Source organism: Heterocephalus glaber, unplaced genomic scaffold (assembly GCF_053883595.1).
Source record: "Heterocephalus glaber isolate CG9 unplaced genomic scaffold, H.glaber_assembly_v1.0 deba00001104, whole genome shotgun sequence".
In the NCBI taxonomy this organism is placed as follows: domain Eukaryota; kingdom Metazoa; phylum Chordata; class Mammalia; order Rodentia; family Bathyergidae; genus Heterocephalus; species Heterocephalus glaber.
The window spans coordinates 4,665,000-4,689,354 of record NW_028258193.1 but is presented as its reverse complement, the minus strand read 5'-3'; the positions used below and the strand labels follow the sequence as shown (position 1 = coordinate 4,689,354).

Below are 24,355 nucleotides of genomic sequence, written 5' to 3'. Positions count from 1 at the left end.
CTGTCCACCGTGGGCAAAACCATGCAGACTCCGACTTGGAACTTCCTCAGCCAGTTGGGAAACTCCCAGGACGTCCCGCAGGTCAGAGGTAGAAGAAAGGAGCTGAGGGCTTCCTCTGGTGGAAAAACAGGGAAGGTTTCAGTTCTTTCTGGCTCAGAGAGTTCCTGACTCGCTTTTTCTTGTTTTCCCTCGTTCCTGGGGACGGCAGGAATGATGCATGGCCCCGCCGCAGTCTCAGGCTCACTCCAGCTGACGGTGATATATTTACTGAGAAATTTTTAATAAATAAACCACAGCTTGAACCCATGTGCCCTTATAAACCAGCCGGTTCTCATGGGGAGACTTCAGGAGTTTTTATGGAGCAATACTATGTTCTCATGAGAATTTTATTAGAAATCAGAGACTTGAAATGCATCGAGCAGCAAATTTATGAGGCTACATGGGAACCAGCTTCCCTTTGTCATTCCGGATTAATTTACTTCTTCGTATTATGTTGATTTACTTGGTAAATTTTAGTCATGAGCATCTTTCTGAATTTCTCAGCAAATGCAAGACAGCAAATTGATTTTGTGAACTTTACACTTTCCACTTTTATCCTTCAAGTCAGAGGGATAATTATTGATATTCTATAAAAGTCCCCAAATCTATGGGAAACACAAGGGCCTGGTCAGAAGTGTGGCCACAAAGGTCTTTCCAAACATCAAGGAATAAACAAGAAGCTTGGTGGGAAAACATTTTTACAGCCATGGACAATTCTTTACATCTCTGTTTTCCACTTAACAGTTTCTTCGATTATGTTTTTTTAATTGTGTTTTGTGAAGTACCCAGTTAAAATTTCACTCAACACCACCCCCCAAAAACCCTGTTGTTTATCATCATGTAACCTAAGTTGGAAAACAGCCCAAACCCAGAATAGATGTTTGTGCCGCTGCAGCGAGGGAAGTGCTCCAAACACGTTCCTGCCCTGGGCCAGGGCCAGCGCCTCGTTAGCCACTTGCTTAATGGTGTCAGGGGAGGCGACACTGGGGATCCCGGCCTTGGCCAGGGTGAGAAAGTGGGTGAGCAGCACTGGAACCTGCCCAGGGCCCGGCCACTCTGCGAGCTGCATTCCCGGGCCCCAAGTTCCAAACTTAGGTCATTTTTCCCAGTCTTTAAGTTCAGCTCTTCAGCTGTGGTTGTATTTTTCCAGCTGCATCCTCGCTTAGGAGATGCGGGTTTGTGGAGCGGCCTCTATGGCCTCTTTGATTTATTTTCATGTTTTGTATCTACTTGACCCAAAGTTCCTGGGCATCTATTTTAGAAAAAAATATTCTTAGTGTAATAATGCAAAAAGGCACCCTGGTTCCAGCAGATGCTGGCTTCTACATCCATCTCTGCCTGCTCGCTGGCCTGGCTCAGCCACTCTTTGGACTAACGGGATTTGCCACGCTGCCAAAATGCACACCGACCGGTCCTGGTCCCTGTCTTTCCTAGGTGTTTCCGTGGCCTCGTGCCAGGCTTTGTGCTGCTTTATCTACTCCAGTTACTCAAGCAGGTCCTGCTGTCCTCCCCATTTTCCAGACAGGAGCAGGAGGCTCACAGAGGTGGGCTGGGCTTGCGGAGCTCAAGCAGACAGAGGTCTGAGTCTGGAGGACGAAGGACATCAGCCCAGACAGGACATAGACGCTCTGCCTCCACGAAGCCACTTCCGAATTTCAGGGCCCTCGAGGACAAGGCCAGGCCCAGGCCCCAGTGGCCTCCCACAGAGGGCTGGACCGTGTGGAAAGAAGCTGGCCCCGGGCAGCAGACAAAGCACACGGGAAGACGCTCCGGGTCATGGTCACCAGGAAATGCAAAGGACATCAACAAGGGGCCACCAGACCCAGAGCCTGACAGCAGCCAGCAGCGGGGAGGACGGCAGTGACAGGAGCCTTGCCCCCAGGCTGGGGGCGCACAGAGCTGCAGCCTCCTCGGGAGCGAGTTTGGCCATTTCTTACTGGACTAAGCTCTCACCACAGGGCCCGCCCGCGCTCCTCGCCCACACAGGTGTCTGCAGCACTCTCTCTGCACAACTGCCCCAGCTCAGCAGCAAGGAAGTTGTCCTTCAGTCAAGGAACGGGTAAACCGAGGCACATCCATATGGTGGGCCACTACTCAGGGCTAAAGAGAAAGGAGCTGCAGAGCCCTGGGAAGAGCAGACAGGGAGGGGCACAGTGAGTGGCACAGCCCTTGTTTAGCGTGCACAAGGGACTGGGCTCGATCCCTGCCAATAAAGGGAGGCATGGAGGAAATGCAGAGCAGATTAAGTGAAAGAAGCCAATCTGCAGAGGCTCCGAGCTGTAGGATCCCAGCCATGTGACATTCTGCAACTGCAAACTACGGAGATCCGGGCTCGCCAGGGGCAGGTGGAATGAACGGGGGTGACACTGCGCTCGGGGCAGGAAGCCTGCGCTGGGTGGCTCGGCGTGGTGCGCGTGCGTCGCACACTTGCCCAGAGCCAGGGCTGCACTGCGCACAGGCTGAGGCTGCGGTGACAGAGCCTCGGCCACAGTGGCCTGGATGCAGTTTCATGAGCAGCCGGTGCAGCATGTTGATAGTGGGGCTCTGGGGTATGGGGATCCAAGAGCATATGGGACATTTCTGTTTTCTGCTCAGTTTTGCTATGAACCCTAAACTGCTATTTTTTAAATCTTTAAAAAATAAAAACCAAGAAAAACAACCAATAAAAAGGTGCCTTGGATTTAGGAAACATTCATCCCAGTTAAAATGGTGACACGATTTTAACAATGGGAAATTGAAGCAGAAGACCCATCTGATCACAAGGTGGAGCATGGGTCCCATCCCTAGGGGAAGGGCGCTGGGAATAGGAAGGGGCAGCAGGAAGGCTTCCTATAGGAGGCAGCTTCACACCAGGACTTGAAGGGCAGGGGCCTGACCTTGGCTCCTGGCAGGAAGAGGAGGCAGCAGCAGGGTCTGAGGCTCAGGTCTCTGCCTGGGATTTTGCCCCAGCTGGCCTCTTGTTCCTGAGAATTGTTAACAAATTGGTTTTCTTCCACCTCTGCATTTTGGTTGTGGGCCAAGGAAAATACCTGCTGAATACAAACCAGCCGGAAGAGCCTGACAGCAAGTCCAGAGCGGCACTGCCTCCTGCAAGCACCCACAGGATCTGCCTCCCATGCCTGCCTCCAGGAGGCTGGGCCCGCCGGGCAGAGGTCGCTGCAGGCCACAGGGTCAGGTGCCAGACTGCTGGAGACCACACACCCGCGGGCTGGGACAGTTCCACCACCGCACACGGAGCAAAGCCTTCCAGGCCGGGGACAAACCTCAGTCCCCTGGGATGCGCTCTCTGCGGGCCACCCCTCCACACAAGGCAGTGTGAGCAGCCCCAAAGTCGGGGTGCCACTGGGTCGCCCTAAGTCAGCAGACTCAGCTTGGCTCAGGGCTCCCCTGGCGCCCGAGCTCCCAGCTGGTGCACGGCGGTCTCTGCATGCTTCGTCTCTGTGGGAGACAAAGACGTTCACCCATGGCACGTGAGAGTCCAACAGGTGTCACCCCGGCTCCCTGTCAACCTGATCTGAGAAGGGGGCTGCCAAGCTGGTGGCCCTAACTCACTTCCCACTGACAGCGCCCCACACCCCTCTCCTGTACGCTGACAGAGCAGGAGGAGCCTTGGGGTGAGCAGGTCACGAGGGTGGACCCTGGTGATGCCCTGGTGAGTTCCGGAAGGAGCCTCACACTCTCCACCATGTGAGACGCAGGAGCGTTGCACACCTGAGAACCAGGAGGAGGAATCTCAGCAGACCCTGAGTCTGTCAGGGCCTTGGCCTTGGGGCTCCCGCTCTGAGAACTGGAAGAAATGAATCTGTGTTGTTTATAGGCAGCCTGGCCCACAGGGCTTTGCTACAGCCCCCCAAACAGACTCGGACGCCCACCGTCCTGCCTTAGCCAGCTGCCCTGTTGGGGTGAATGTTTCTGATGTCCCCGGCTACATGCTTTTATTTCTGTGGAGAGAGAGTTCGGAAAGGTTTGGAGAGGCCCTGACTAAGCCAGAAGGAGAGGACAGTGAGGGGCTGAGCCCTGGTCTACCTTCTCTGAGGTCAGCCGGACGACCAGGACACCAAATCACCAGGATCCCGCCAGGCCCTGCTTTGCCCGAGTACGGAGACACAGGTCAGAGCCACTGTGCCCAGATGGCTGAGACTGATCAGAATAGAAAAGAGCTTCACCTTTGAGTCAGAGCAGAGAACTGGCCAGAGTCCAGCTCGATGGCCCAGTTCTCCATGCTGAAGACGAAGCTATCTTTGAAAACATACTCCTGCTCCAAGCAGAACTGGCATTTGACCACTTATCTTGGGAGTTGAAGAATCTGCAAAAATATGAGCTCCCTGCCAACCTGGGCCTCCTCTGCCTCGCAACCTCTGTGTGCCTGTGGGCAGTCGGGACCGGGCACCACAAACAGTGATTCGCAGCAGAAATTTATTTTGCACAGCTCTCCAGGCTGGAAGGTGAGGCTCCAGGGCAAGGCACTGGCTGGCTGCTGTCAGGTGAAGTGAGCCCTCCATCCGCTGGGGACTCACAAATCCCATTTGGTCTTCTGCTGCTCTGCTCTCTGGATAGGCAGCTCCCTGCAGGGAGCAACCCCCACCCTGCCCCGAGGGAAAGGCCTCCGTGGGCCTGGGATCGTGGCCAGCAATGCACAGGAATCGGCCTTCGGTGCCCTTCCCCACACCTCTGCAGAACGCCCTCCCCTCTGGTAGGGGTGCTGGGGCTCAGTGGTGTCAGCGGGCTGGGGTGGTGGCGGATCTCAGGCCGCAGGACTTGGGCTGGAACAACTCTGAGAAGAGCTGTCCCAGTGCCAGGGCTGAGCAATTGTGCCAGGAGGAGAAAGGAAGCAGTCGCTCTGCCTGACTCAGCACGGAGGCGGCTGAGGAGGTGTGCATGTGGCTGGCGCTTCCCAGGCCCCTTAGCAGCCCCCAGCAGGCTTCCTGTCCCCGTGCAGGGGCGGAGCCGGTCGGTGCGGGCACTGTGTGCTGCAAAGGGTTTTGGACGCTCTGGCCATTCTTCTTGGCCTGGAAAATGGAAACTCGGAGCCAGGGAAACTCACCACGTGGCCAGCATTTCGTGCCTGGGGCCAGAGCCCGAGGAGAAACCTCGCCTGGTCAGGAGCGGGGTGTCTTGCTGGGGGCCGAGTAGGGGTTCATCCGTCCCGGAAGGGAAAAGGAGGTGGAACGACCCACACTCTTCCTGGCCGGGGCTGCTGACCGGGCGGGCGGAGCCATCCAGGAGGCCTCAGCAGTGGGGCTGACCACGTGAAGTCATCCTCGCGCTGTCGCTGGCTAAGCGGCGCTGAGTGCGACGGTACTGCAGCCACAGTCTCCAGGGAGCCGCAGTGTGCCTGTGGCCCTGCTCTACCGGTAACACAAATGCTCCTTCGAAATCAGGGTTCGCCCCTCACCCCAGCTGGCAGCCGGCACAACTGGCACCGCAGCCCCGCTCGGCCTGGCGCTGGCTCCCGTCCCCTCCCGGGGCCCAGCCTCTGCCCCGGGTCACCCAGACCCTCCTGCAAGCCTCCTCAGCCTTGGGCCCCCGGCGCCACGCAGTCTGTACTCAGCCCGCTCCTCCTCTGAAGCTCACCGAGTCCTCCCAAGCCAGGCTGAGGCCCTGATGGCCACAGACGCTCAGCTCGTCCGCTGCCAGCAGGAGAGGGTCCTCTGCAGGGCAGGCGCTTGGCTCCTCTCCTGGCAGCTCTGGGGCCGCACCCGAGACGCAGGCCGTGCTGGGACACAGCTGGCCTCCAGCCCTGCACTGTGCACACCATCATTCACTCAGCAAACGCACCCCACGCCTGCTGCATCTCAGGATCTGGGCTGAGACTTGGAGCTGCCATGACGCCCGCCCAAGACAGTCCCCAGTGGAGGCGACCTCAGAGTCCTGAGGACGAAGAACAAGCAAACAGTTGCGACTCTGTCAGCCTGCAAACAGGTGCCCGTGATGCAGACATACATGTTGGTGAGGGAGGACTTACCTTCGCAGCCCTGGTGCACACACATCCAGAGGCTGGAGGGAAGGCAGAGCCCCACACGAGATGCCCACTCGGGATCCCGGTCGCGCTGAGGTGCCGGTGGCGCCTTCGTGGGAGGTCTGCTTGGGAGAGGCCCCCGCAGCCCCGGGATCGGGGACACATGGAGGCGTGCAAGGCCAGGGGCCACGGTGGGTAGCTCGGGAAGAGGGAGACAGCATGCTGCTCACGCAGGAGCAGGGAGGCAGAGGAAGGTCAGGCTCCAGGTCCACCCACCCCTGTGCCCAGAGGGCCCCGCGGGAGGCTGAGCAGCTGCGGCCACTGTCACGGAGGGGCCAGGCCCAGGCGGACGGCGAGGCGTGGGGTCCCGGGCAGCGTGAAGATGTCCTGGAGCTGAGCGTGAGCAGGCGCAGCAGGCAGCTGCGGAGGGGGAGGGCTGGAAAGAGCCTCGGCTGGGCCTGTTTGGGAGACGTGCCCAGGAGTGGGGTGCAGCCAGGACACAGGCACTAGCAGTTCAGGGCGAGGTGACCGTCGGCTCTGGACCCGGGCTGAGACACATCCTTCCGGGGGTGGCGGTGAGAGGAGCCCTGTGTGGGCCGAGCCAGAGGGCCAGGGAAGGCAAAGTCTCTGCCAGAGGCCGGGCTCTGGGCCGGGCACCAGGCTTCCTGGCTCCTGCCTGCAGGCTCAGTCCAGCAAGGCCCAGAATGAGCCCCACGCGTGTCTGCGTGAGTGTGAGCGTGCTGAGGGGCGCGTGCCTGCTGGCCGGGTTTGTCGCTTTTACTGTCTCGGGGGCTGGGAAAGAACATCGGCAAGATCAAGCGTCTGACCCAGAGCAGTGAGCAGCGCGGCTCTGGCTCCAGATCCAGTGCTCCTGGGCCTCTCTCCGTCTGGAGCCGCAGCTCCGGTAGCCTGCAGGGGGCTCCTCACACGGGCCTCCTGCCCCAGCAGGTGGCTGGGGGCCGGGGAGATTCCAGCGCCACCAGACCCACGGCCACGCCTGCGTGGGGCAGAGTCCTAGGCCTCTTCTGGGGAAGCGGACCAGGAAATGCGCCCGGTGTCACAAGATAGAAACGGCCCCGGGCATGACCCTCACACGCACACTGGGGTTTTTCCGTGTGGAAAGGAAGCTGTCGCCCGGATACAGCCTGGTCCCAAGCCAGGGCAACTGTGGGCAGCACGGATGGAAGTGGCCTGCTGTTTCCGCCAGGCCCGGGACGGCAGAGTGGCAACACCCCCGTCCCAGGGGAGCCCCAGTGCTCACTGCACCCCAGGGCTGCTAATTTCCTTCCATGCATCTGCTTTTTACTTTTGCACGCTCTCCCCGCACCCCTCCAAAAAGAGCTAACAAAATAAAATAAAATCGTTCTGACTTTTAACTTAAAGCTGACTGGTTCCCATTCACAAAAAGTCTACACACTTCAAACCTACTCTGACTCCTCCAGACTTCTTTTCTTTGGTACCAGGGATTGAACTCAGGACCTTGCTCTTGTGAGGCAGGGGATGGAACCACTGAGCTAAATCCCTGGTCCCCTTCAGACTTCTTTGAATGGATTCTGTGGTCCTCAGATACGAATGAATGGCAGGAACCGCACACAGATCTTCCCAGAACGTCTATTTGCCTGGGGGTCACTGCACTTCTGTGACATTCAGCCACTTTCCCCCAGGACCTCCCTCGGACCTCGACGTGTGTGCAGCGTGCGGGGCGTGTGGAGCGCTGGCTCTCGCATTTCATGAAAGCAAAGCAAGGGTCAGAGGAGAACCCCCTGAGCTGAGCTCTCCGCGTCTGGTGGCTTCCGAGCCCCCTGTACCCTGCAGGACCCCAAGTCCAGGGCTCCGAGACACCTGCTCTGGCACTGCTGGGAACTGCCCGGCCCTGTCTGCTGACTCCCTTTCCCTGGAGCCTAAGAGGCACCTGGAGCAGCACCTGTTTGGGCCCAGGGTGAAGCCCCCTGCCCCGCGCCGCCGTGTCCTCAGCTGGCAGAGAGCTGGAGTGTGCGAGGCAGCAGCACTGCAGATTCGGCCCAAAGCCGCAGCTCTGACAGATCCACCCCACAGGGGCTCCCAGGCGTGTCCGGGTCCCCTGCATGGCCCCCAGCATGGCCCCCGGGGTCTGAGGAGCCCTCGGGGCTGCCCGCCCCGGGATGAGGAAACCTCTGGTGATGGCAGAGTGCAGGGTCGCTGGCCCCCCGAGACCAAGTGGTGGGGACCTGAGTGACCGGGTAGGAGGAGTGGGGCCTGGGGAGCGGAGCACGCAGCAGGAACCGCCCTGGACGTCCTCAGAGCTGCCCCGGGTGCACAGGGCCTGAGACGGAGCCGGACCATGGCTGCGGCCTGGCTGGGGCAGAAGCGTCATCCTCCCGCTGTGTTAATAGGATGCCGAGGCCTTGCAGGCTGTGCCATCACTGCTGCTTTTGTTTCGTCCTTTTTCTTTGTGTTTAAGCTCAGGGCTTAACAACTTGGAACAATACCTAATCCCAGCATTCTGGGAGGCTGAGGCAGAAGGATCCATAGACCCAGCCTAGTCTGGGCAACTTAGTGACTTAGCACGACGCTGTTTCAAAATTCAAAAGGGGGTTGGGTGTGTAGCTCGGCGCGAAGACCCTGTGTTCAATCCCCAGGACCTCGGAAGAATACAAATAAAATAACCACGGAAGCTTAGCGGCGGCGCCTCTCCCCCTCCGGCCGCGCCTCTCCCCCACCGGCCGCGAGGTGGCCCCAATCCCCGGTCCGGCGTGGGGAGCGGGCCACCCAGCCCAGCCCTGAGGACCGGATGGGCAGGAGCGGGGCTAACCTCAAGGGCGCCCCACCGCAGGGTGGGGAGTCCGGCCCGAGGAGGAGGCCGGTTGCTCCTGAGCTCGGCCCGGGTGCACACACACCATGGACTGACGCCTTTCCGGACCCCTCTGCCCCGGCCAGTGCGAGACGCAAACCTCCAGGCCCGTGGCTGATTGGGGAAGCTGTCAGAGGTCCGCCGGGCTGGTCGGCTTGGCTTCCGCTTTCGGATGTAGGAGCCTGCGGAGGAGATGAGCCTGGAGTGAATTTAGAGATGAGTAGGAGTTTGCCGCGGGGGACGCACTAGGGGAAAGGAGCTCCTGCCCAGGAGTTCAGGCAGCATCCATCTCTCTCAGTCATTCAGAGTAAAGTGACGAGCGAAAGTGTCCAATAAATCATTCATTAAAGGCGCTCGGCTCCCGTTGGTGCTGCTCCAAGAGCGGCGCAGTGATCTGCAGAGGATGCCCGGGAGATCCCGGCAGGCAGGCGGTGCCAGCCGGGTCAGAGGCGCAGGCTCCTGTGGCTTCGGGTGGACGGGCTGCCCGTCTGTCCCGTCTGCTCGGGCGAGCGTCCTTGGCCCCTGGGCAGCGTCCGGAGCTGGCGCATGGCCGAGGCCTCAGCGTCCTGGCCAGGGAGGAAAGCCGCTGGGGACAAGGAGGGTCACTGCCGCCTGGAGAGAACGTGGCCTCCTCCCGCTCAGCCCTCTGTGTCCCCGTCCCCTGGCAGAGCCGGCCACGTTGGACAACATAACAAACAGCTCAATCAAAGATGTGCCCAGCTCCAGGGCAAGGCAGGATCCTCTCTTGGCACACATGTGAGCGGAGCAACAGGCTCACGGCCGAAGGCACAAGATAGCGGACCTGGGGCTAGCTCAGTTGCCACGCTTCCCAGGGCACCTCCGGGCAGCGGGCAGGGCCAGGTGCCCCTCGGCAGCACACAGTTGTTAGCGCAGGGACAACAGCTAACAAGCGAGCGCTCAGAAGGAGCAGGCCCTGCCGAGTACCTTGGGTGGCAGCCCTAGGAGGTTGGTACGATCGTCCTCACCTCCTCTCTGTAGTCAAGGGAACGGAAGCACAGGGAGCAGAGCTCTGACCAGGTCCCGCAGCTGGCTGGGGCATGACCTGGGGACCGTGGCCAGGCTCCTGAACCCGTGCTGGCCCCTGCCAGTCCCCCGGCATCTTCACAAACAGGAGACAGGAAAGCCAACAGGCCGAAGACTCGCTGTGGTCAGGAGTCAGCATACCTAGAGACACAGTGGCCCCCAGTCGGGTCACCCTGTGAGCCACGCGCCTCAGAGAGCAGAGGGGCTCCCCACAGCAGGTGGCACCACGCGGACCCGAGCTCGATGCCCGCTCTGCTCCACCTGAGCATCATGAGGGAGGTGACCGCCTGGCTTTCTTCACACCACAGCGGGGTCCCTGGAAACAAGCGACCCGGCCCACTCCCAACACCGAGCCGGCGTCTGATGGGCAGCTGCGAGGCGAATGCACACTTCGGGCGCAGATTCAGAACACACCCTACCGCTCCGGGAGTCTTAGAAAGGGACAGCAGCTGTGTTATTCTGCCCGATTTTCTTCTACTAAAGGTCAGAGTTTATCAGTTCCACACCGAGAAGTGTTCAGAGAGAAACCAAATCAATCCAAACAAGCAAGCAACACAATCACAGTAAAAACCCTAAATGGTTCTATCCTACAGACGTTTTCTAGGGTCCGAGACACATGCTCCCGTCTCTTCCCATTTGCTGCACACCAGTTTGACCCGGAATCGTCCTACAGCTTTACATCTCTGCCACTGGTATCTAATTGGAAAGGGCTCCTCAAGAGTCTGAGCACATCTGTCCTTTGAATAAAGCAGGTTCCTGCCTCTGCTTTTACAGGCCGAGATGACTCCTCGGACGGGGCTGGTGGCGGGATGGGCGAGTCTCCGCCATCTTTTCTGCAGTGGACTGGAAAGTCCTCCGAGGGAGGGTGCAGGAGAGGAGGGACGAAGTGGGGACCCGCACCAGTGAGCCCGGGGCCTTGGCCCTGACATGACCAGGAAACCGCCGGCTGCTGGCCCCTGTGGAAAGTGAGCCTGCGTGCGTGCAGCAAACCAGCATGAATGGTGCTGGTGACCAGGAGGGTCTTTAACAAACACCCGAAAGTGACGGTCAGTTATCCCCTCGCCCACTGAGGCACAGCAAGAAAAGCTGAAGTGATGTAGGAAGAACCGTAGTCTCTCCCATTGGTGGTTAACCTTACACCCAGGGTCTCAGCCTCTAGCAGTCAGCACACTGACCCGTGAGGACGATGAATGTCTCACTGGTTTGCAGACGAAGGAAGGCGGCGTGGAGTGACGCAGCACCAGCCTGTACCTCGGGATCCGGCCTGCGGCTTCTTGGAGGGGTGACTTCAAGCATCACTTCGCGGAAAGATCTGAGTCCTCCATGACTGCTACATTTGCTGCCAATGGGCAGGAGAGGACAGGGCTGTCCTGGTCAGCACTGAGGCGCCCAGGGTCGGGAGAGATCATGAGAGGCTTTGTAATCACACTGCGTGGCCCAGATTTTAAACAAACCTGTAATCTGCACTAGGTTATGCCATCTGCTGGTAAAGGCGCCTAACTGTCGCGAGATACTGCATATGTCTCTGACAAACAGAAAAGCAACAGCATGTTAACAAGAGCCGTTCCTTCAGGGATTTTATGCAAATCCAGGCTGGAGCCTGGTTGCTCAGCAGATTCACTTGGCTGGCCCGGCGGGTGTCTGCGCTGACACACAGCACTTCGCCTGCATAACGCACTGGGTCAGGCCAGGCTGCTGCTAGGCATGGTTGCCACGATGTTAGACAGCGCTGGCCACAGACGCTGCGTAGCCTGGTCCTGGCGGCATGGAGCGGCAGGTCTCCACGGGCACTCGAACCGTGCGCGGCGACTCACATACATCTTGTCACATACGCAATATAGCAACGCGGAATAGATCTTTTCCCACCAAATGACTTTGGAATTTCATATCTTCCCAAATGCTGAATTAACGAAGCACCGATAAACCCTGAAATATTAAATTAGAATTTATTCTGAAAATACCATGAGAAAACAAGATAAATTAGTGAAGTATGGACAGAGACAGTCAGTAGCACCTTCATTATTTTTTAGATATGAAGATTTATAATACTGTAGAGCATACCTTTCATATATTCACATGGAAAATCACAAACGAAACAATAATTTGGATGGAAAAACTGACCAGGCTCCTCCTTGCTGACTGCAGCATCAACAAACATTGACTGAGTTTGTGCCATTATCAGATTTCCTTCAGCACAGCAGAGGTACTGGAGGTTTTCTTTGGAACGGTTTTCTTTTTTTTTTTGGTACTGGGGATCGAACTCGGGACCTTGTGTTTTCGAGGCAGGCGCCGGAACCACTGAGCTAATTCCGCAGTCTATGGAACAGTTTTCTTCAAAATAACTTTTTGGTGTAGGATAATAGCTGGCTATTATTAAATCATACACACACATACACACACACACACGCGACCAGACGCGTGTGTCTGTGTGCTCCGCCAAGGCTGCTGTTGTGCTTCAGTCTGCGATGTCCCCAGGTCATGCAGAGGCTTGGTCACCAAGGCAGCTGTGTTCAGAGGTGACTGGACCACACGTTCTCCAACTTCCAGTGGATTCAGCCATGGATGAGGTAATAATCTGATGGCGTCTCCTTACTTTCCACTCTTTTCTCACTGGGACAAAAATACCCGACACCAAGGTAAAGGGGAGGTGTATGTGGCTCACAGTTCGTGGAGGCCCCAGGTCAGTCTGCAGGCACCAAGGCAGCGTGGAGAAGAGCGCTCCTCTCCTAGGCGGAGCGGAGAAGGGAGGCGTGTGGGAGACGGGCGACGCACCCTGCAGCGCTCCTGACCAGGCCACCTCCCGTCAGCAGGTCCGCCGAGCCCGAGATCCAGTCACCTCCTAAAGCCCCGCGTGGAAGGCCTGGTGGACCCTACCACAGCCCAGGGCTCCCCGGGAGGGCAGAAGGCCGAATGAAGGGGTCACAGGGGCTCGACCCTGTTAGTGTTGTCCCTGGCTCCTGCTCTCTGGCCCTTCCGCCACGGCGCCTGCTCAGCTCAGCCACAGCAGCGGTACAGCTGTGGACTGCAACCTCTGAGACCCGACCCAAGTGCACCTCCTCTCCCTTCAGCTGCTTCTCAGGGATTTGCTTAGGGCCACGAGAAGCTGACTCTCACTGCTCTATGTATGACTTTCCAACCTCCACACACAAACTCAACAAGATGCCAAATGAAACCCTGGTGACAATGTCTTAGTCATGACTTCTGAATTATCTATATAAAAATGTGTAATGTTTGAATCAAGCTTAAAATTCAGTCAGTAGGTTTTTTCCTATATAATATCAGTTATCTCAACTTTCCAAATACCTGTTTGACCAAAGTACTAATTTTCATCTTGAGGCTTGGGTGTTGTCTAGACTGTATACAATATTATACTAAATGGTAACAGATTTGTAACAATCTTTTTGTTTTGTTTGGTACCAGGGATTGAACTCAGGACCTTGTGCTTGCCAAGGCAGGCGCCGAGCCGCTGAGCTAAATCCCTGGCCCAACAATCTTTAATCTTAAAAAGTGTCATTAATGGGCCAGGGATTTAGCTCAGTGGTTTCACCGCCGGCTGCGCAAGCTCAAGGACCCGAGTTGGATCCCCAGTACCACAAAAAAAAAAAAGTATCATTAATAAAAACTTGCCTAAGACGGAGAAAAATCTGCTTCTGAAGACATATAACTTCATGCAAGTTAGTATCTGGAATATGTGCCCAGAAAATGTTTTACTCCAACTTCAGTCTAAATAATTAAAAAACAAATATTAGTAAGGTTAAATTAATTTTCGTTACATTTACAATTGTACACACAAAAAATTATTTTGATATTTCTGTCTTCTCAAATGTGGGTCTGGTCTACATCTAGAAGTTACTTTGTATCTACAGTTTGGCAAACGAATTCTATTTTTTTGTGAGTGGTCAATCCGGTTTGTACATTTAACACAGTCCCACTCAGGAAATGCAAATATAAACCATGTCTATTAGAGTAAAAACTATTTATGTAATCCTTATAAAGGAAAACTGGTACTGCTCATGAAAAAGAGATCACATGAGAAGGAAACCGGAGTGGAGAGAAACCCAGAGTGTAAGCAGCAGCCCGACTGGCACTTGTTCCACGGCAAGGGCAACTTGAGGCATCCGGCATGTTTCTCGGAGACCATCTCATGGACAGATTCTCCAAGCAAGTAACATGGGCCACATGGTGTGTCATCTACACAGAACGCTCGTGCAGCTAAACAGTTAGGCTGCTTCATTATTCTGTTGCATTTCAAAGTAGCTTTTTAAAAAAGTTCATTCAACACTTTAAAATATATATTGCATTATAGATTCAGAATACAGGGCCAATCACTAAGTCTGTTATGTACCAGAAAACTGTTGGTTAATATTTGGGTCACAAAATGTTAAACAGCATAGACTCAGAGACTTTGAAAGATTTTATTTTTTTGCTTCCCTCCAAATACGCCCTTTTCTGGAAAACACAAACATGCACATTGATGGCAAGTCTTATAAAGAAAAGCTGAATATAATTAAGCTGTGAATCAATAAAAATAATACAAACAAAAGCTTAAATGATATTGTGTGAAAAGATTTGCAGGTAGGCAGAGATTTTAATTTTAGAAAATGGGCAATTCAAGTCAAAATCAACACATAAAAGACAGGCTTTGTTTTAATACAAAATTTTTTCCCACTGCCACAGTTTATAAACCTTTCGTGACATGTGCATGGACCCGAGAAAGTGTTTGAGTGGCCGCAGGCGGGTGCTGGCCTCTTTGCCTTGTTAGAACCAGTTATGATCTGTGCAATTCCAATGATACTGCTTCTCAGAATTCAAAACTGGAGCATAACCATGATATTTGAAGTATCTCATTTACTTGGATCTTGTCAGAAATAAGCTCTAAATGTAGCACTGCTAAAAAATGTATTTAGGGTCGAGAATGTAGCTCAGCGGCACAGCACCTGCCTGTCCTGAGTTCAATCCCCGGTACCACCCCCCAAATATATTCAACAAAGACATTGGGTTGATTTAAATTTCACTTTACAGGAAAGAGAAAATTACACTTTGTCATGAGAGCACTTTTAACAAGTTTGACCTCTGCTCCCATCCGTAGTTAGGCTAACTGTCTCTGGAACAGGTGGCTATAATAGACATGGCAACGCCGAAACCAACTCGCAGCATAGGCTCTCCAAGGGAACGGCGACAGATGGCTTATTCTCTGGCTTGGGAAGAGCAATGTAACAGTCAGACACAATTTCCTTCAATTACTTTTTTCATTTTCTTTATGAGCCAATTGGTGCATTTCATCTGGGTCACTGGTATAATTTTGCAAACAACCCCCACAGAACACCCTAAGTAGTAGCAGGCAGAAATGCTCTTACACAGGCCTGCAGACAGCCATGCTTCCTCTGCTACAAAGCAGGGCAGACCAGTCTTCAGGCCTGCTTCCTCCGTGGGATGCGGCTTCCTGGCTGGAACCGGTGTGGGTCTGTGCAAGGCTGGTGTCAGGTGAGCGGGTCGCGGTGCAGCGCCCCTGGGACAGGGAAATGAGCGAGCCCCTCAGCGGGCGCCGGTGCAGGTGCATTACACCTGAGTTTCGCTGGCTGGAGGAAGGTGAGCACTCGGCGGGGAGGAAGGCAAGACGCTTCTGAGAGCTGGAGGAGAGCAACTCGGACCCAGGCGATTCTGGCCGTTTCTGCACCCCTCCCACTGCACAGCACAGAGGGAAGCGGGAGGAGCACAGAGCTCAGGAGCTACCAGGACGGCACACAGATGACCTCCAGGTCAGATGTGCCGCTGAAATCAGAGAGGCACAAGGCACATGCTAGCAAATCTGGTTAGAACGCCTGCGGGCTCCCACCACCTGGCCATCTGCGGGCTGAGGGCCCGACAGAAAGGCTCTCGCCAATGATTTTGGTACAAAAGATAACGGGACACCTTAATGTTCTAAGCACGTATGGCACAGATGGGAATTACCGACAGCACACTTTAAGCCTTCAAAAGCTGGGCAATGCATCAGTTCTGATGCAATGAATCAGTCACAATTTTAACTTAAACTTCATTTTTTTTTGGTACCGGGGATTGAAGTCCAGTCCTTGTGCTTGAGAGGCAGGCAGCGGAACCAGAGATAAATCCCCGGCCCTTAAACTTCATTTTGACATTTTCTGCCTTGTTCTTTTGTGTAGACTACAGGGTAGGCAAATTAAGTGATTTCAAGAAATATTAATGTTAATTATTTTGCAAATCTGAAATCAGGTAACAAGGCAATACAGTAAGAACACACACTGAACAGAGCTTCGAGCCCGACACTTCCTGCCTTCCCCTCGGGTATCTTGGTATCTGAATGCAATCTCCTTCACTGACTCGAGGACACTGAACACAAGGCCAAGTATTACACAGCGAGACCCTAAACACTTCAGTGGTAAGAGTGTGGAACTGCCAAGTTGTTAAACATTGAAAATAACAAATATAATGAGATACACTGCACAATCATGTTAAAGTATAGCCATCTGAATCATAAAGCAATAGCGAGTTACAGTCCTAACGGTTGTGATAAGGTGACGTGAGTTCATGGGACGTGTAACGAAGAGCGTAAACTCCACCAGTGCTGACCTCTTCGGTAGCTCCTGTACGAACGCTGAAAGACAATGTGTGCCTCCCAAGATCAGGCAGATACTGGGTTTTGCATAAATTCCGTTTTCTCCAATGTTCCATCAGCAAGGCTTTATTTACACTTCTTGCTAAATTCAGAAAGCAGCTGGATGTCTCCTGCAGCCATCGGAGGGACCACGTCGCACAGTGCACAAGGGGACGGTGCCTCTCAGGCCCGGACGGAGACCCACAGGCAGCCGAAGAGCGTCCCGCAGACGCATGCGCTCACGTACAGTTTCCTCCCGGCCTCCGTCACCAGCAGCCCGGCCGTCAGGCCACTCAGGAGCAGCACCGACGGCAGAGTCTTCCTGAGACTTAGCTGGGAATCGACACTTCTCCCGGGAAACTTGTTTCTTCTTTCTGGATCGGGAGACTCATAGAATTCTATAAGCAACCTGTGCCCGGACAAAAAAGGATAGAATTTAAAGTTCCCGTTTTAGTCATTTCATCATGTCAATTCGGCAAATGCTGTCGGGAACTTCAGTGCTGGGGAAGAACAGGTTCTTGGAAAACTGGGACGAGAAAGGAAGCAACCAGACTTGCCAGAGCGGGTTTCTGGTTTCTTAGCACAGCGCTATGCTCTCCGATTACTGAGTATCAACCCTGCTCTATGTCGCATCCCAAACCCGGGTTGTCCACCATGTGACGGGCACTGTTACACACCCCCTCGCGCTGTCCACTCTCGTGGCCACTGCTTGGCGCGTTGGAGAGCACCTCCCTGTGTCCCCTCCCTGCTCCAGTCCACTGAGGTCAAACGGGAGCAGGTGCTCTCAGAACGGGGGAGAAGGACGGTGCCTCTACTGCCTTGCATCTGTAGGAGTGAGGTATTTAGCACATTCTTCAGCCTTTTTGTTATGAAAACATTTTCGTATCAATACACAGATCTTACTTTTTAAATTAAATTTTTTCTGTAGCCAAAGAGGCCCTGAATGGCTAATCAATTATGTCATGTACAACGTTGAGTCAGTGATAGGAGAAACTTCACATGAAGACTCATTTTCAACATGTTATATTTTTAATAATTGTCACTGAAGGTAACCCAGGAGGATTAATTCTGGAATATTTCATTGTAACATGTGGAAAGGAAGAATAAGAGTCTCTGGAGAAGACACACAACAGAAGAACAGTTGAGTAAAACTTCTTAAAATAAATACATTTTTGCTTTAAATTTTTTTTTTTTTTTTTTTTTTGGTACCGGGGATTGAACCGCTTGTGAGACAGGCAGCGGAACCACTGAGCTAAATCCCCAGCCCCAAAATAAATATACTTTCGGAAGTACTTTTTACCACATAAAACTGGACTTTTCAATATGGTCGTGGTGATGGGTGCATTTTATAACTAATGGGTCCATTTTTTTCAAAAGGGTCTAAGTGTTTAAACCAAAAAATATGATACGCTTCAGAAAGCATCAGACTCAGTGGGAGCAAAAGAAATAAGTAAATAAATGCCCTCAAATTCTCTTCAGGAAGATGCTTTTTTCTACAGGGGAGGAAGCCGGGCTCCCGGTGAGGCTGCAGGGCTCACACTGGTCCTGAGGCGCCCTCGGCAGACCCGACGCAGTGCTGCTCTCCCGGGAGGCAGGCGCGAGGCCAGCACCCGGTGCGGCTCCCAAGCGGGAGCGCTGCCAGCCCCGACAGGACAGAGCGTGGGCCGCGCCAGAAGGGGCTGGGGACGCCAGGCTATCAGGAGGGAGACGCTGGGGAGCTGCCCTGGCCTGCCCTGCCCTGCGCTCAGCCTCGCCTCCCCACGCCACGCGGCCCTGGCCCTCGCCCGGCAGGAGCTCGGCCTGGGTGGGAAAGGCTGCCCTGGCCTTGCGTCCTTCACTGGCCCACGCACCCCACGCACCGGGACGGGCCCACCACCTACGTTCCCTCACAGCGGCTCATGAGAGCCAAGTGTGAAACGCGAGAATGACACTGCGGGGCTTCTCGGACGGCACGCGGAGGAGACGGCGAAGCGTGGACGCTGCTACTCACTTGTCCTTTATCTCAAAGCGCTCGTGAAGCCATCTTTTCATAGAGTCCTGCTCCTCTGGGATGTCTTTTCTGTCGATACGATCAACGTGGATATGAATTTTTGGACTTTGTCTGCACAGGAATTCTAACAAAGAGCAAAAATATTTCATTTTAATAAGCCATAGTTAAATAATGTCATTTGTATAATGAAAATGGGGCCAAAAAAGGTAAAAACAAAAACAAAAAAAACCCCAAACAAAAAACAAAGCTGGAAGGAGACGGCAGCGTCCAGCCTGCTGTCCCGGGTCCGCCCTCTGAAGACAGGAGTGGCTTTGGTTATACTCTCCCAAATGCTTCTCATTCGAGATTTGTTTCTTTAATCTGTATCATAGATAATAGCTCTAAGTCCTAAAAACAGCACCAATTTGAAAAAGTGACACTTCCTTGTCATCAGAGAGCACTAAATTTCCCAAATACCCGTGAGACACACATAAAGATCAGCACCGCAGCCAGCCCGCCCTGCCCTGCAGAGCTCGTGTGTGCACTTTGTGTGTGCGTGCTGCGGGTAGAGGCCTGGAGGAAGCCTCCCACGGTGTTGAGTGGCAGGCAAGGAACAGCACATTTGGCAGGGCTAGTGAAACATCAATTGCGGCAGCCGAGGAACATCTTCAAAAACAAGTCGAGGAAATGAAGGAAGGTTCACGGACCTATTTTTTAAATGCATGCACACGTTCACTAAAGCCTGACTTGCGTGTGTCATAAAGTAACTCGCTTTAGCATATGCAAACACGAACTCACCAGTCATGCCTGTAGTTTCTGTATGCTGCCCTTTGTCCTTCCCTTCATAGACCACTGTGACATCATAAATGGCATCGATATACTTCTTCATAGAATCAAAAGCAACGTATGTTGCCTTCACTCTTGGTGTCAGCACGTATCTTAATACTGGAAGGCCTGGAAAGGACATAATCAGCATGGTCAGTAATTGGGAACACATTAGGTTCAATACCTAAATTATTCCTTGGTTTCACAAACAAATATACTCAGTGTCATAACCTCAAACCTGTAGGTTTCGAAAGCACTCACGCCCTTTTCTGCTTCAATCGACAGCCATTTCTCACCCTGAGGAACAGCTGCACGCACGCACGCACAGCACCATCGGGAGGGGGCCGGGGAGCCGCCCTCGGGCAGCAGTTGGCGCGGCGTCACAGGCGGACGCCAGGAGCCCGATTCCGACAGCCGCGTGAGGGCAGCAGCATCTTGCCCACAATCGCTCAAGCTCAAGATGTTTTAAGAGCGCGCGGTTCATTATTTCTCACTCCCGGTCCACGCTTCCCGTGCACGCGCGCGTGTGTGGTACCCAGGACAAAACCCAGGGGCTCTCGAACGCCACACAAGCACTCTGCCGCTGAGCTACTCCTCAGCCCTTTTTATTTTATTCTGAGACAGGATCTTGCTAAGTTGCCGGGGCTGGGCTTGAGACTGTGATTCCCCTGCCTCAGCCTCCCAGAGTGCTGAGGTGACAGGTGTCACCACTGCAGCCAGTTCCATAATTTCTTTAACTCTGCTTCTGTTCTGTTCCAGTTGACGCTGCAGAGGGAAGAATCACGCAAATGACCCCCTGTGTCCAGCATCTGAAGTAAGAAAGATGTGGTCCATGTGTTGGGAAATACTCATCTGGCATTTTTAAGCTTACCTGAAGACTATAGTTTTTCAATGTATTTAAAAAAACGAACTGGACCAAGCACACGACTGCGGAGCTCCCAGTCTCCGGAGGCGCGTGCCCATCACCACTGTCCGGCTGCAGACCTCCCACTGCCCGGCCGGACGCCCTCACCCCTGCCTGCCAGCGCCCCGCTCCTGTCTCCGTCCGCTCACCGTGGACGCTTCAGTGTGAGCCATTCCATGCCGAGCTTCATTCACTCAGCGCGGGGCTTCAGGGCGCACTGCGCTCCTGTACCGGTCAGCTCCGCCCGAGGTGTGGCAGCCCGCGCTTACCTGCTCACCAGGGCACGGTTACCTGGATGTTCCCACCCTGGGCTCCCCTGGCAACGCACAACAAACTCGTGAAGTACGTGCGAATGTGCACGTGACAGGATTCCAGGCCTCGTGGGACCTCAACTGTGTAGTCACAGCAGCTGCCTGCAGGCTCCCCAGGACTCCGCTCCCTTCCCTGCTGCCCTGTGCCTAACAAGAACATCACCATCAGCTCCCTGGCGAGACAGGAGTGCAGACTGGCAAGAACCTGCCCCTCAGGGAAAGCAGCTGCTCACGGAGGCAGAGGCTTGGCGGGACAGCCCCACAGAGGGCCCTTAAAATGTAGGCTGGGTGGGAAGGGTGCCCCGCCCGAAGTCACAGCTGACCTAAGTCCAGGGGCAGAGCATTTAATCTACTCACAACGCACGCTGGGAAACCGCTTCCCAAGTCCACAGTCCACAGAGCCACACGCAGTATTCAGTACAGCACTGAACACGACAGGATCAGCAACAGCCCGAAACAGCCTCACACAAATAAAGAAAAAGGACTGAAACATCAGCATGGTGACAGGCAGGAAACGGCCACCAACAATATGTAAAAAACTACAAAACAAGGGGCCGGGGATTTAGCTCAGTGGTTTTGGCGCCTGCCTTGCAAGCGCAAGGTCCTGAGTTCAATCCCAGGTACCAAAAAACAAAACAAAACAAAACTACAAAACAATGCTCTCATTGAGGAACACACGGGGCAGCTCTGATTTCCCGACGTGTGTTGTCCAGTCAAATTCTCTTCGCCTCACCACACCCGGCATGTGCTGGGCAGTGGCGGCCCAGGTGCCTGGGAAGGAAATGGAGACAAATGAGGGCACCGAGGAGGCCACCCGCCACGCCCCTGCTGAGCGGAGGACGTCAGCTCACAGCGGTTCTGCGAGGCGTCCAGGTGAGAGCTCAGAAGACGGCCGGCCAACGCTGTCCTGTCGGTGTGACAGCACACGCTCTGCCGGTTCCGGGCCACTGCACCTCGGGCCGAACTCACCACTACCAGACAGACCCCGGAAGCCCCTGCCCTGGGGAGACGGGCAGGTCCTCCACCGACGAGTGGCTGCAGCTCCAGTGGGACTGGGCACTCACTGCCGAAACCGTGAGTCATTGTTACAGAAACCACCTCACACAGTGACAGAGACTGAGCCCGATGGCAAGGTGCTCCGTTCCGATTGACACTCCAGCCGAGCCCAGGTCCCGAGACGACCCTGCTGCCAGGTACCACGCGAGGGCCCTGAGCTGAAACAGAAGCAGAGCTCGCTCCGTTACCCCTCCCTCCAGGTGGGCATCCAGTGTCTCCCCTGGTGCCCACCCTCCTCCTTCGCATCTCCACGGCGCCTCGATTTCTATGAACTAGAGCTGAAAACAGTCCACCTCACCCTCTGACCAGGTCTCTCTCTAGCCCTTTATGCTGGTGGTGGGTGTAACTCAAACCCTGCAGTTGGTACTGGGCTTTGGGAAGACTATAAATAGACACATCAGGCAGGAAACAGTCATGATCTATGTAGAAAATGTTACACTTTAGTACAGAACTCAGTCTGCAATGTACTTATTATATATTTCTGCACCTGACTTCCTCAAAGTAACAGCTCAGAGAAGAAAAATGAAAAGTAACATAGCCAGCAAGATCTTACAGTATCCAACTCAGTACTTTTTCTATTCTATACTGAGTAAAAAGCAAGGCACTATTCTAAAACTACAAACAGGTAGGTTAGAAATTGATGAGGCAGTGTGGCGCACACCCGTGATGCCAGCACTCGAGAGGCTGAGGCAGGAGGACCCTGCAAGTTCGGGGCCAGCCTGGGCTACACAGTGAGAGCCTATCTCAAAAAAACAAAAAAAATTTTTTAGGAAGCAATAAGAAACAAATAACTAGAGAACAAGGATGAGTGTTTTAAATGATATGAAATATTCTCAGAATACAAATATGACTCATATTTAAGATGTCTGAAGTCACTCATAGTTCACTGGTGGCAGCTTCAGGAGAAAGGAGCACTGGGAAGAGCCTAGGAGGGGAACATGGCACCCGGCGTGGATCAAGAGGAGCCGTGGGGGCTGCACAGCTCAGCGTGGGGAGGGCTGGGACTGCTCAGCATTGGCACCAGGCTGGAGCTAAGCAGGGTCAGCTGAGGCACTGGGAAGTGATCTGGAGGACTCAGGTTTCAGGAGCTGTTCAGGACACTGGGTCACAGGCAGTGAGGCGCTGAACTGCAAGAGACGCGCACGTGGAAAGAGAAAATGTAGTCAGCGCTGCACAGACACCGAATCAAGCAAATGAATGTGGTACTGCAGGAGGCTCGTGTTCTAGAAGGCACGGATCAGGCTGTGCCATGCGTACTGGGAACAGCTGGAGGGAGAGCCAGGAAGCATTTGTGTGTGCACATCTCTCCCAGAGAGGAGTGGGGAGGGCAGGAAGAGACCGCCAGTTCACACCAAGCACGAGGATGCTGAGGTAACAGAACTCTCTAGAAACAGTTGGAAATACGGTCTCTGAAATGGCAAGAAGCAAGGAATCCAGTCCCATGCAATGCACTGCTCGCCCTGCCAACTCCACGCCTGTGGGTTCAGTGCCCTGGCCGCGGTCACCTGCCAGCTCCAAGCCTACTCTATGTTTTATTTCCTCTTGGTTTAGGGCAGCAGAGGCACAAACCAACTGATGGACCTGACTGTGGACAAGGCCAGCCCCTGGGAGAGAAGGTACCCTGGAGAGCCAGCACTCCCAGGAGAAAGAATGGACTGGCCAGCAGCACTAGCCCTAAGAAAAGCCCAGTTGCTGTAAACTACAAAAAGCATGGGGTTTTACACCAAAAGTGACTGCTTAGCAGTAGCCAGAGTTGGAGAGGAAACTCAGTGCCACACCGCCCTGTTGCCAGAGTTTAATCGACTTCCTTGTGGGGAGGGGTTAACTGAGTAGGTCTGAGGCACACAGCAACTCTACTTGGGGTTTCCAGTGGTTCCCTCCCACAGTGACGGGGTGAGAGACACAGGAGACGGCTATGGAGTGGGTGCAGGTTAGACATAAACCCACTGAGAATTTCGGCTCAGGCTGGGAAAGACATGAGCCCCAGCCTTCACAGTGAGCAACCAGGCCCCGAGAGCGTGGTTTCAACAGCAGCTGGATCTGAAAGTGCCTCATGTCCAGTAGTCTGCTCTGACTGCCTTCCCCATATGACAGGTGAGCATGGGCGGCTGCCACAGTCAGGTACACAGACAGAGTGGCCTCTGGGGCAGGAAGACCCCTCACAAACCCACAGGCTGTAAAGTCAGGCAGAGAAAATCCTGACTGGCTGAGTTCCAAGCCTGCAGATCCTGGAAAGAAACCACTTATTCAAGAACACAGAACAATTTTTTTTTTTTACTCAAAAAAGTTTTTTTTTCTTTCTTTTTCCTATTTTAGTGGGAAGGAATTTGGACTTTTTTCTTTTCTCCTTTGAATTTTTTATTTTCTCATTCTTCTTATGCTATAGTTTTTTCCTTCTTTTTGTTTTTACTTTTCTGTTATTTTGCTCTAATACAATTAATTTCCTTTTACTCAATAGGATCCTTTATTTTACTGTTCTTTCCTCCTTCTCAGCATCCATCAATTAATTTTTCAAATTCAACTTTTTTCAATCTCCAGTTCATCATGCTCTTTATCTTTATCCTTCCTAGTACAGCCATTAAGTTTTATGAATTTTTAGATAGCTAGTTAACTCTATGTTATTACTGTTAAATATTGTTTTATTGTTAGTGGAGGTAAATCTGTTACATTTAGTAGTTATTTCCTGTATGTCAACATTTGGTTGTCTTAGTATTTATACTATAATTATAGATCTTTCTATGGTTAAAAGTGGCACAGTACTGGTTTTTCGGTATGTCACTATTTATCTCTGATAGTGTTACCAGT

The 24,355-nt window shown here is 53.7% G+C and overlaps 2 protein-coding genes across 3 annotated transcripts in view; both read right to left on the bottom strand.

Moving 5' to 3' along the window:
• Nucleotides 1-4,441: 4,441 nt before the first annotated feature.
• Nucleotides 4,442-9,723, bottom strand: LOC147828406 (uncharacterized). Its single transcript, XM_087210094.1, has 2 exons — nt 6,005-9,723; nt 4,442-5,910 (listed from the first exon to the last, which is right to left on the bottom strand). Exon 1 carries the CDS (start codon nt 8,349-8,351, stop codon nt 7,371-7,373), a length of 981 nt encoding a protein of 326 aa, XP_087066220.1. The 5' UTR covers nt 8,352-9,723; the 3' UTR covers nt 4,442-5,910; nt 6,005-7,370.
• Nucleotides 9,724-14,268: 4,545 nt separating this feature from the next.
• Agpat5 (1-acylglycerol-3-phosphate O-acyltransferase 5) overlaps nt 14,269-24,355 on the bottom strand; it is a 48,854-nt gene continuing 38,767 nt past the window's right edge. For both annotated transcript variants that reach the window (XM_087210093.1, XM_004869590.4), the window contains 3 exons: nt 19,253-19,408; nt 18,476-18,599; nt 14,269-16,894 (listed from right to left, as the gene is read on the bottom strand). In XM_087210093.1, coding sequence (XP_087066219.1) covers nt 16,669-16,894; nt 18,476-18,599; nt 19,253-19,408 — 506 coding nt within the window. In that variant the 3' untranslated portion in view covers nt 14,269-16,668. The remainder of the gene's footprint in view (nt 16,895-18,475; nt 18,600-19,252; nt 19,409-24,355) is intronic.